This window comes from Peromyscus maniculatus, chromosome 14 (genome assembly GCF_049852395.1).
Source record: "Peromyscus maniculatus bairdii isolate BWxNUB_F1_BW_parent chromosome 14, HU_Pman_BW_mat_3.1, whole genome shotgun sequence".
NCBI lineage: Eukaryota > Metazoa > Chordata > Mammalia > Rodentia > Cricetidae > Peromyscus > Peromyscus maniculatus.
Window position 1 is genome coordinate 489794 of NC_134865.1, and position 12964 is coordinate 502757.

Sequence of the window (12964 nt, forward strand, 5' to 3'; positions counted from 1 at the left end):
TGAGTCACTCACACGATGAATTTCAGGTAGCATCCATCCCAGAAAACAGCCCAAATTTACCCAGACACTTGGGCCTGCTTCAAATCCCAGCCCTCCTTGGTGGACTCTGTGTTGCCCTCAGGCAAGAAACTGATGTTACCGCAGCAGAGATGTAACTGAGTTCAGAGGCCTCTCCTCACTTCATTCTGAGAATCACAAAGGGCATCCTGGCCTGTTACCTCCAGGCTTGGTCCATCCTTATTCTCTCCCAAACTGTGTCAAGTGTCCTTGGAAACACATAGATTGGGAAAGTAGCCGGAAGTGTTTCACAGAGACCCCTCCATGGGAATCACTTCCGTGCATCTTGTGGCAGCCCTCCATCTCGTCTGAGGTCACTGCATCCTTGAGAGGAGGCACACAGTTGACAGTGCTGCTTCATCTCAAATGTCTGAACTCACCCTGTCTCAGCATCTCAGATCCTCCACAGGCATCACGGCTTATCGCTGGCACTCACCTGCAAGGTACCATTTTCTGCCCCTTGCATCTAGCTCCAAATGTAACCACATCTCATTTCCTAATTTACCTCTGCATCACTATCTTTCAGCTTGTGGTAGGTAGTGGGTTATTAGCTGAGTGTTAGTGTGTGTGTGTGTGGGGGGGGGGAGTGTTCTCAGCCTTCCCCTATATTAAAACACAATCTCACCACTCACTTCCAGTGATTCAAAGGGCCTAGAAGTTCTTGTATCATAAAGTAGGAAAAGACCAAATATTTTAACAAAAGATGCTGCTGCAATCCTTGTCACTGAGGAAATTACAAAGGTTCAGGAACTAAGGACTGTGTGTATATGTGCCTATATGTCTGAGTGTGTGTGTGTGCATGTGTGCGTTAAAGAGGTATTTTCATTCTTATGGCATTGGAATTCTAGGAATGTTAAGTTTCAAAACAAATACAAAACCTGCCAGACACAACTATTTATATTTAGAAGGATGTTCAACTAAAAAATTTACCTCAAAATTGTGCAATCTCGGGGCTGGAGAGATTGTGCAGTGGTTAAGAACACTCTTTCAGGCAGATGTGTTGAGGGAGCCAACATGTTGGGTTCCAAGTGCGCCCCCGGCTACTCTCCGTGTCTCTGGAGACCCGAAAGGCACAGGTGAGCACTTGACATTAGGGCCCGACTTAAACGGAATAATCTGTTTCAGTACAACGACCCCAAACTCACATCGAAGATCCTGCCTTGATCACTTGTGGTACATGGTAGTTACAAGGACCACACGGATATAAGAAAAATCTCAGCAAAGCGCCACCAGGCAGGCTGTGCTCAGGGAGGCAGCTGTTAGATAAACCTGTCCATCCTTTTTCCAGTCTTGCTGAGTGATCATTAAACCGTATATGGCTGAACACTGCACGATCCGGTAAAGACCAGTTTTACAGCATTTTGGTGAAGAGGTACAGATGGAGATGGGCCAGAATTCTCTAGCACATTACCTGCACCACAATATTCATTCTAGAATCATTTGTAGATTAACCTTTGTAGTTCTGTACACTGGTGGTATTAAGTGAAAATTCTGCAGATGTCTACTGTGACCATCTTAGAGAATCATGAAATATGCTTATGAGAACACCAACATTTTAATTCAGGATACTTTTAATTTTCTATATAATAAAGCATTTTTCTAATTAAAAACCTGACAACATCAGATACAACAGACACACTAAAAACAATGTTTGATTATGGAGTATTATTGTCCTAAAGTGATCTACATGTAGGTCCACATGGAGGGACATGTCTCTCCACGACCTGAAGCACTGCTGAGTGGTAAGTGATTAGGCATACTTCTCCAACATGGGCCTAGCGTCCCTGCTGGGCTAGAGGCTGAGCTCAGGGGTGGAGTGCTTGGCTAGCATGCAGGCAGGCACTGGAGCCAGTGCACTCCTTAATCCTGCTACTCAGCCACTAGGGGCAAGAGGATCAATCATTCCTTCTGTCACTCTGGGCCAGCCTGGGTCACAGGAGTCAGAAAAGAAACCAATAAAAACATACTTTTCTCCAACATTATTGAAGTGCTTAGAAACATTTATTTTATGCTTAGAATGTTTCTCTAAGCCACCACAAACTACATATCCCAACTCTGACAGCAGAACATTTAATATCATAAAGGAGAGGCCTAGAAGGAAGCTGTTGCACATCACAACACAACACAGCAAGTCTAAGGAGCTCACAGAGAACGTGGGGGAGGGGGCGTCACAGAACCACCTTTCCACAAAGGCTGGATGACTCATTACGAGAACCTGGTCTGCTTTCCCCTTCCCAACATCAAGAGCGTCCCTCATAATCCCCTTCCCTGCTGTGAGATGAAAATGGATGTAGTCCATCTTGCTGATTCCCATTTGTGAGATGCACAGTACTAGCAGACAAGAACAGTACAATACAAAATTTGTCTTCAAATGTAACAATGTTACAATTTTCAAACACAAAACAATATACTGACTATAAAATCCATCAAGAACCTGTAGAAGACAGATATGGGAAAAACACACAGTAGTAGATGTTTATCAAGTAGAATGCAGACTTCATTTTACACCAAATTAAGCTCTGAATTTCCAAAATATAAAATACCAAAGCTTTTCCACATCAAATTTTAAAAATCAGAAAATTTCACCTTCACATTAAAAAGAGAAAAGCAAAAAAACTTCCAAGACCACTTAACTATAATAATTTAAAATCTGGAATGTATAGCCAAATTTGTACATTTTCAAGTAAACAGTTCAATTTGATGTTCTCTCAGTAAACTTCAACTTAAAACAATAGGAAAATACTGTTTACCCACAGAAAGACAACAGTGATACTGTTAATTTTATCTGACTTAAAAATGTAACCCATGGCAAATAAAAATCATATAGTGAACAAGAGACCAAAACAGGCCATCAACCTTAAGAATTAATACAATATCACAGACTTATAAAGACTTCTTTAATCAGCAGCATATCCTAAATATATGTATGTGTAGAAATGAAAGCTATAAAGTAAGGTAGTTCTGTTAGCTGTATAATCCAAAATCTATGAGGAAATTTTGGACTCTACCTAAGCGCAGCGTTATCAATGAAGTAGACATCTTGAAACAATGGGCAACGTTCCCAGTTATGGGAAATATGTTCCTTTTTTCACACAGTGAAACTGAGAAAAATGATGTGAAATGAGAAATCCTTCTAAAGTAATTGTCTTAAATACCCCAGTAATGCAAATCTTGGGAAAGGCAGTTTTGATTCTCACACGAAACATATCATTAAATATAAACACAAATCTTACTGCTTGGCACCAGGATCTTCTGAAATTAAACAACTTTAAAACATCATAATATTCTTAAATCATATTTCAAACTGTTATGCCTAACCGCTTTATTTTCTGAATGAACTGTCCAACCTAATGACAACCTAGACTATATATACAAGCAAGTCACAGTTCACTTGAAAACAGAGAAATGGTAGCAATTTTCTGTTTGGTCAAAACCATAATATTAAGACATCTGTAAAAATTAGGATTTATCTGTGGCCGGTGGCGGGCCCACACAGCGCTGTCTTATGCTACTCTCCAGAGTGTCTTGGCTCGCTCCCTCTTTATTTTCTGTTCCCTCTTCTGAAGCAACTTCATTAGCCTCTCGTTCCTCCTCCACTTTCTTCAGAGGTTGAGAAACTTCCGGTGATGGTTTTTCTTAAAGATCAGAAATGTGCTTTTGTTAATGTACTAAATTTGCTTTAGAGTAAAATCAAGATACAAGGATTTCCAAAAAGAAAAAAGCAGTTATAATAAAAAGATTCATTTACAAATTAATTCTAATTATCTATGTGTTCATAAACTAACCCAAAATTAATGAATCAATGTCAATGCAATGAACATAAAAACTGTAAAATATACTGCATTAAGACAGAACCATTCTGTAACAACTTATGTTAATTTTTTAGTCTGCAAGTATGCCAAAACTTCAGCATTATCCTGTTTCAGCTCCAGAGAGATTTTCTCGAAATTGTGACTCTTTCCCACCCTCCCCTGTGTAATTTACTGAGGTATAATTACAAACAACAAAATGCAGAAATCTCACACACCCATGTCTCTCTTTTCTACTTTTAGAGGGTAGACGCTAATTGAGTTCAAAGTACACTGTGTTATAGAGACACATACAGAAGCTAGGGCTGGGCCAAAGGTCACTGTATCCAGGGACCATAGACTGCTCTAATCCTAGACAACTCGCCATCACAGGGAGGGTTAACAAACACAGCAAACTGTGGGAAGAAGAAACTCAGTGCTGGCAACCCGGCATACCTCTTTATGCTCAGCACTACATCTTGTCCTATGGCATACCTCTTTATGCTCAGCACTACATCTTGTCCTATGTCATAACCATGGGATTTCAGTGTGCACCACAGTTTACAACATCAGTCTCCTACCCAGAATGATTCAGTCCCCTCAAAGAACAGCTGGAGACATTTTTTGGGTGTCACATCTGATGGGGACAGTACTTCTGGCAACAAGTACCATCCTGCTGACCATTCAGCATTATTCGACTTTGTAGATATAAAAATTAGTCCATCACAAGCAAAATTATGTTTCTAAAATAGAGCAAGTGTCAAGAAGCCAGCTTTATACAGTGGGATGCAGCAGAATTTCCTCAATTCTAGGACTGAAGCCATGGCCTTCTATGTTCGCCTTACACTAACTGGAAAGAATTCAGTGCATACCAAGTCAAGTGAACCGAACAACTCGGATTTTCCAAGATTAAAAGTGGAGGCAGGAAATTACATTAGTAGGAAGCAAAAAATGTTTCTAATTATATAAACTAATTCTGTAGCATAGGCTACCATCAATACCAACTAACACTTATCAACTTCCCTACTATTGTACCAAAAAAAAAAAAAAAAGACAATTAGTTAGATACAAAGAAATCTTCTAACATGGCCACCATCCTAATGAATGGTGTCAAAAGTGGGAAATATTTAACTTTTTAAAAAATGGATCCATGGGTATAGTAAAAGTTTCCAATAGAGTGATGAGGCCACTGTTATGAAGTAACTACAAGTTCCATGAAATAGTAACATTCTCTGGATTATGTCAATGTTCCCAGATCCAGAGCTATCATTTTACATGAAATATGTATCTCTCACTTTCCCTTTTTGCCATAGCAGGCAAGGATCATCACTCCACATTTAATAAGCTAGACTCAGATCAGCCTGTGACTGTATTTACAGAAATGAAAAACGCTGCATGTTTGGTTGTGTGGTGGCGGCAGCTCAATGTAGTGCCTGCCTAGCATGCATGCAGCCTTAAGAGTCAAGCCCCGGGACCACACACGCATGTGCACACACACACTTACTTGTAGGCTGCTGCTGTGGTTTGCGCCTTTTGGAAGGGCAAAAGCAATCTGCCACAAATATCAAAAGCTGCAAAATAAGCAGAAATCTAAATGTACGACATGCAATACAACTAATATTTACAATACCGTCCTGTTTTCAAGGACTTTCTTAGCACTCTAAAAACGGAGTACTTACAAGTCCCAACAGCAGTCCTGAAAGCACGGTGGCAAAGGCAAAGACCAAGTATGAGATCCACGCTGGAAAGCCAAGGTCGTGAACAAGGTAGCTGTGGCTAGTCTGCAATAGAGAGGAGTCGGCTAAAATCCTGCTCACTAAAAACAAGTGTTAGAAATGGGTGAGACAGAAAAAGCGTAATCCATACCCTGATGAACACAGAGAGCTGAAAGAGCGCCGACATGGTGGTCATCCTACAAGACAGGGGGTGAAAAGGTGAGCAGACGCAGCTTCCTGTGTCTGTCCACCGCATCTCCTACTCAAGTCCCTAAAAGGACGGACTTCCTTGCTGGTATAGTCAATCAAGAGTCTTTAATGAGACATAAATAACAATGTAAGAAATAAACACTAAGCCATCATTCAAAGTAAAAACAACTACTTGCACATTGTTAGATGCAGGTGGTTTGGATGAGTAGGGTTTTTGTTTGGTTTTAAACTAAGATTTAAAAAAAAGTGTTTGTTGAGTCGACTAGTTCCCTACAAGTACAGGTGCTGCGTAGGGCTTCTTCACACGAAAGCCTATGGTTAGCTCCGTCTAGCCCAACGCCAAACTGCTGAGATGAGTAGCCCTGAACTGGGAGTGCCTCCCTGTTCATTCTACCAATAAAATGGGGTAGCCTGCTGCATTGACGATTCAGAGAAACTAAAAGCAAGCAGATTCCTCTGCTAGAGTGAGGAGGGACTCCTGAGATCCTCGAGCTGCTTCTGAAGTTCAACACAGAGAAGCACTCTCCTGGCTGCTGCTTGCGTTGTTTCAAAGGCCAAGCAGGTATGGTGGTTTACACTTGCAGTCTCGGCACCTGGGAGGCCGGGGCAGGAGAATCAAGTTGGAGGCCAGCCTGGGATACACAGCAAGCCCATGTCACAAACAAAAGTGGACCTGAAGCATAAACCCTCCCTGCAGGCTGCACTAAGTAATCTGCACCAGTACTTCCAGGTTCTGTGACCAGCCTGAGCATGGTTGCCCAGTGGGCGGGTTCTGAGGGCTCAAGGATGACCAGAGGTAATAAAGGGAAGAGTGCATTTGTACTTCCAAACAGCACAAGGGCTGATTTCTCCCCCTATCCCCAGAATCCACAGCAGCATTGTGTTCTTACAGTTAGTATCCCAACTCCCCACCTCTGATGGCAAGTATGGGGTTCAAGGAGAAACTTAGTTACACCAGACGGGGCCACGGCAGCCTCAGCAAAGCCCACACTGCCACGTCTCCCCAGTGTAGCAGGAAACACGCTTGCCATTCTGCTTCCTAACTGCAATGGCGAATGTATCTAAATTCTAGTTCCGTATGCACTCACATCATTCACTGATCAGACATACTATTCACACGCGTTATGAGGGAGAACCACCCAGTCACTTCACGTTAACCAAGCATGTGACTGAGCACTCACTCCCATTAAAATTATGATCGAGCAACAGTCTTAGCCATTATTCCATTTCTAAAGGATCAGGTTCTCAATGACCGATATAACCAAATCAAAGTTAAAAAATTCTGAAGAAGGCATTCAAAGTGATCCTATCCTAAATCCTAATCCCAGATCACAAGAATAAAGGTATCTGCTTTCAAGGTCATAGCAAACATATATCTTAATAAATAAATCATAAGAACCCAAGAAACATTATGCATGATTTACTCACATAAAATACAATTATCTGCAATTAATTCTGAAGTAAGAAAGTTCTCATACTCACAGAACAGAACTTGGACCAAACCATGAGGACACAGGCTCCACACTCTTCCATTCCTTCTCACTGATGAAGTTTATGAAGTCCTTCTTAGTCCTTGGGCCCAGATAACGCCTAAACTCGCCGTCTTTACAACTAAAGAGCAGAACTAGATATTAGCTGCAGCGAGAACTAACTATGTTTTACCATCAATCCTAACCTTCAAAACCCAGCAAAACATCACTACATACTGATGGCATCAGAGCCCCAAACATATAAAACCATAAGCTTTAAGATTTTATTCTTTCGGGCTGGAGAGATGGCTCTGAGGTTAAGAGCACTGGCTGCTCTTCCAGAGGTCCTGAGTTCAGTTCCCAGCAACCACATGGTGGCTCACAGTCATCTGTAATGAGATCTGGTGCCCTCTTCTGGCCTGCAGGCATACATGCAGACAGAACACTATACACATAATAAATAAATAAATCTTAAAAAAAAAGAACATCACTGTGTTCTAAAAAAAAAAAAAAAAAAAAGATTTTATTCTTTCAAATAACAAAATCATGAAACACTACAAGTAGAAAATCCCCTTTAATACATGTGTTAAAGGAATTCCTACAGGAAGTTACTAGCACAGTGCTTGATATACAGTATCAAGTTTTTTAACCTTTAAGTTACAATTCTGAGTTTTTCTCTAGTTCTCTGAGTCCTAATTGAATCACCTCAGTCATTCTACGTGACACTGCTGGAGGCATCTGGTACAGCAGTTGTGATAGGTCACATGTGCACTCTTTCCTCTACCCACCCTCACATTCTCAGTGTCTAGCATTCTGTAACAGATGCCAATTCTCTCAGCTCCTGCATTTTTAGGTGTCAACAGTGTCCCATCTTACATCAAGGTAAAGACACCTTTCATCTCTAATTTTTATTAATTTATTAATCTTCTGTCTTTTAGTTAATTTGGCTAAGAGTTTGTCAATCTTGTTGATTTTTATATACAAAGTAGGGATGAGGGTTTTCTTTAAGTTTAAAAAAAAGGATGATTTAGTTTGTTACTGTAACTTTAAATAGGAAAGAAGTGCTTCCTGGTCCTCAGCTACCAGCTAGTTATACTGAGGTACAGGTCACATAAACAGACTGGAGATTGCCTCCCTCCAGCTTAGTTTGGGAAATAAAGCTGGCAAAAACCAGCCATTCTGACTCACACCACCACTCAGCGATCCCCTGGCTGTACAACAGCGCTTCCTCAGCTGTTTTAATAGATGTCTTCCTCCTGTCTGAGATTACTCAGAAAAGAACACTCACTCTGGATTCTTGAAAATTCTACTCCCAGGTTTTCATTTAATCCTCATGTTCTCAAGAAACTGCTCTGGCCAATGCGGCTTCTCTCTATCACCCAGCTTCCTACAGCTTTCCTACAGGACTCGGTATGACTGTGGGCTCATGGTTCCTGACTATATTGAAGAGGACCCCACCATTCATGAGAATATCACTTTCTAAAGCAATTACAAATCTCCAAGAACAGGGATTGTTTTATTGATCAGTTATTTACTGTCTATCTACAAGACTTAGGGTACTCTTAAAACCAAACTGAGCTCTCTAAAGTCCTTGCTGAATATAATGAGATTACCTCAGCTCTTCAATCATAATCCAAGTCAGAGGCCTACTGCTCTCTTACACTCTAAGGCATCCTCTCCATGACTGAGAACCTCCAAATACTTACTGATAAATAGAAGGAAGAGCAGTTATGATAAAGCGTCCACTCAGTCCTAAAAGTGACAAAGAACACACAACAGAGTTTTGTTAGGGACAGTTGCTTACTTAAGATTGAGTCTAAATTATTTAAATGCTATTAAGAACAAGAAAACATCTAAAAGCGAGCTTTGTAATCAACAATGAAAATATGAATTAGCTGTAAAAGCAACTTTAAGGACCCATCAGTGTATATAAGTCAACTCAAAGGTTTGTGAGGCCTGAATACTGGTGATTTGTGAATAGTTAAGTACCTGAGGAATTATTTATACCCCAGTGTGACTGACTAGCTGTGACCAGCCAAGGAAAACCCATCTTAAGGTCTCAAACCGAAATGCACCTGTCATTCAAAAACACGGGTAGTTTTTGATGTTGCTAAAAATGGGAAATGTTATCACACTGTGAATACTGACAGGCAATCGTAACAGCAGCTGACATGTATTATTAACCGTGTGTGAAAATACGATCAACGGCCTTAGCAAAGACACAGAGCCAGCCAGGCTTCCAGTACCTGTCTGCTCGGTGACATCCACTTTTGCAACTTTGACCTCGAGGTCTTCTCCCCATTCAGCAAAACTTTCCCATTCCGGCTGGAGATTCTGACAAGCAGGACACCAGGGAGCGTAACTACAAGACACGGTTAAAGATTCAAAAAGCTAAGGACTTTAATGGCACAACTGTCAAGGACATTTGAAGCATAATTTCTGAAGAATCTTTATACTTCTAACACTTAAAATGATCCATGAGGGTGGTTCATACCTGTAATCCCAACTTGGGCAGCTGAGGCAGGAGGATTATGATGAGTTCAAGCCCTGCATGGGCTACCGTGTTAACCAAGGAAACAAACTGGGAAATTTATGCAGATGTAAAGAGTTGAAAGTACAAGCCTGGCAGTGTGGACATCAATAAATGCCGAACTCATGAACTGAAACCATTTAAAAAAAAAATAAATAAATAATGACCCTTAGAATGAATTCTGAAATACACAAGAGCCTTATAACATGTTAAACAACTTTCAAAACCTTGGGCTTTTTCTATTAAAACACAGCAATGAGAAAATTCAAGGCCTTTGGTTGTTTTTTTTTTTTTTTTTTTAAGGTCACTAAGTTCAGTAATTTTACAAGCAGGGTCAAGGAGCAAGGTATTGGAAAAATAGGAAGTACATGGGCTGTGTAAGCTGCAACCAGGTACAGAATCAACTGGGAAGGATTACCAGCAGGGATCGCCACAGGAAGGCAGGTCATTCCCAACAAACGAAGCTGGAGACCTGTGTTCTTATGTACAAATACTACTCCAAATCTAACTCCCACACAAACACTAAGCAGACAAACTCTACTGGACAGCACCATGTCAGCCTGTGTCCAAAGACCCCGAGCTGACAAATTCAATGGCCAAGGACACTGGCACTCCAATCACTTCACTATCGTTCCAGGTCCAAGTTTTTCCTTAGAATTTTATTTTCCACTTCATTGCATACTGTAATTTGCTTTAGCTTACAGATCCAGGAAGAATGAAGCCTCCACCTAGTAAAACACTTGTGCAATTTCACAAGCTGTTTTAGGAAAAATCAAGCTTCTAAGACAGGCATGCAAGACAAGACAAACTAGTGTTACATATAAAAGTTAAACTCTTTACAGTAAAATTACAATGAAAGCATCTCTATAATAAAGCTCATCAGCGTGGATTTACAGAAAACAATTCACTAATTACATAGATAGTTAGAACCATTACCTGGATCCTTTCTCTTTAAGTGTGTTGTTTCTTAATGCTTTCGAAGACCTTAAATCCCCAAATTTTGGCCAAGGAGAAGGGAATCACTAGATGTTGTAATTTCAGATCGACGTCTTATCTCATATTCAACATTATGCTAGTTTTGTTCCCCTTTATACCTTTTCTCGATATTACATTTACAGTGCAACAGAAAGTTTAAAACGTTTGTAATATCTGAGTATATATTCTACATATGACAAAAAGTTTAAAACATTTGTAACATCTGAGTACATACTTTACATATGACTTTACAACTACTCCTGCTGTAACACTAGACAGCTTATGGGCACAATATAAGTCGTTCATGACAATGATGAGAAACAGGCACCACTGGTTCCAGTTCCTTCCCTGCAAATTCACTTCGGTGAGGAACAGACTGTCAGTTCACTAAACATTTCCCCACTCTCACCCTCCACAAAAACGTTTTAGACATGTCCTTTTGTTCTAGGACTCAGGTTACTGATCTCCCGAGAAGGCCCACTTCCACCTTCTCTTTTTCTTTCTTTCTTCCTTTTACACCTTTTCCGTAACGAGCAACCCTACATATAACCACAATATAGGAATACAGCAGGATCTTTCTAAACGGTTGCTAACAAGTGCCTGCGCATTTACTCAAGGCCCAACAAAGCCACTATAGCAACATCTGAACAAACCAATCTATTTTTCTGTAAAGCAGGAGATTGGGGGTGGGGGTGGGGGTTAACTGCTCTAAAGAATATGTAGATTAATTACAAAAATGTATGTAAAGATACTTAGTAGTGCCCAGTAAACCGTTAATATTCAATAATGGTGCTTTTGTCAGTATCAACAACGTTATCTACCAGTAACACTACCAATTAACCACGGCATCAATGTATCATCTAAAACAAAAGCCAAAGGCAGTTTATATGCTACAGCAGCAGAACGGACATTACTGAATAGAATCATCACACAAGACACGTCATTATTATTATTCGAATAATAAACGATGAACTGGAGTTCTTAAGGGCCTATTAATAACCACACTAAAGCATACGCAATACCACTTTAAAGGTCTACAAGTCACAATTCAGGCCATTCTCTAAATTGCAAAAGCGCACGCTCAGAGAAAAATAAAATTCGCATCAAAACGAAATGAATGGACGCAAGGAGGGGGCGGGGAAAGGAAGTAACGATTAAATTTCAATCTATTCGGCGTTTACAATAAAAAAGAACCCACAAAATAAAAAAAAAAAGAGCCCCAAATTAAAACATTACAAATAGATAAACACAACGATTTCCTAATGACAGCTTAAAACGCGAAATTTTGTTCACCATCATCTTCTGTAAAACTTGGAGATTTTTAAAGTCGAGGTGTCTATAAAAGATCACTAAAATAGTCTATAGAGCTAATCAAGACCTCCACTCCACCCACTCGCACCCTCAAACTCGCTAGGCTGTTCTAGAGAAATCCATGTGGCACGTAATCCTTTAATCGCGCCACAGTGCCTAGCAACGACGAAGCTGGGGTGCACGCTAAGACAGAAAACTAATATTGCCGAGTAAGAAACGACCCTGGAGCTGGGGGTTGGGGGTTGGCAGAGGCTGGGACCCCGAGACCTGCCGGAGGAAGACGGGGCCAGTCCGGTGCCCAGCTCCAGGTTGGTGGTGGTGGTGGGGCGGCCGAGGCCACCACCAGACCAGACACCCGGACAACCGCCGCGCACTTACAATTCTATCATCCACTCCCCTTCCAGCAGCGAGGTCCAGTTCTCATCGGTGAGGACGCGCACGTTGCTCCGCCGCCCGTGGGCCCCAGGGACCGCCCAGAGCAACAGGGCCAGGGCTGCCAGGGGAACCAGGAGACGCCCCGAGTGCGCCATGTCAGCCGCTCGCACAGCCCCGAGCGCGCGCGCGCGCCCTCCCTCCTCCTCCCCGCCTGCCTCCCCGCCTCCCGTCTCCTCCCCGCCTCCCCGCCGCAGCTCCACTTCCGCTCTGGCGGCCGCCCCGCTCATGCGCACCAGGCGCCTGCCCGGCGCGCGCGCCGCCCCCGGCGCCTCCGTGCGCATGATCGGGCCGCCCCCATCCGAGCTCGGCGGGAGGTGGGGCGCGGAGAGGGAAGTGCGTCGGTCCCCCCGGGGGCGCGTGACGCCGGCGGGGACTGCGGCTTGGGGCCCTCGGAAAAGCGCAAGATGGGGCGGGGGACGAGCGAGCGGAGGGATCGCGATGGTGTTCTGGCCCCGCCGTGCCCCCCCCACGGCG

At 42.2% G+C, this 12964-nt stretch overlaps 1 protein-coding gene across 1 annotated transcript; it reads right to left on the bottom strand.

Annotated features, from left to right (window-relative positions):
• Positions 1-2036: 2036 nt before the first annotated feature.
• Positions 2037-12693, bottom strand: Tmx1 (thioredoxin related transmembrane protein 1). Its single transcript, XM_006985456.4, has 8 exons — positions 12434-12693; positions 9486-9601; positions 8946-8991; positions 7253-7381; positions 5712-5757; positions 5525-5626; positions 5350-5416; positions 2037-3692 (listed from the first exon to the last, which is right to left on the bottom strand). Exons 1-8 carry the CDS (start codon positions 12583-12585, stop codon positions 3517-3519), a joined length of 834 nt encoding a protein of 277 aa, XP_006985518.1. The 5' UTR covers positions 12586-12693; the 3' UTR covers positions 2037-3516.
• Between the last annotated feature and the right edge of the window lie 271 nt (positions 12694-12964).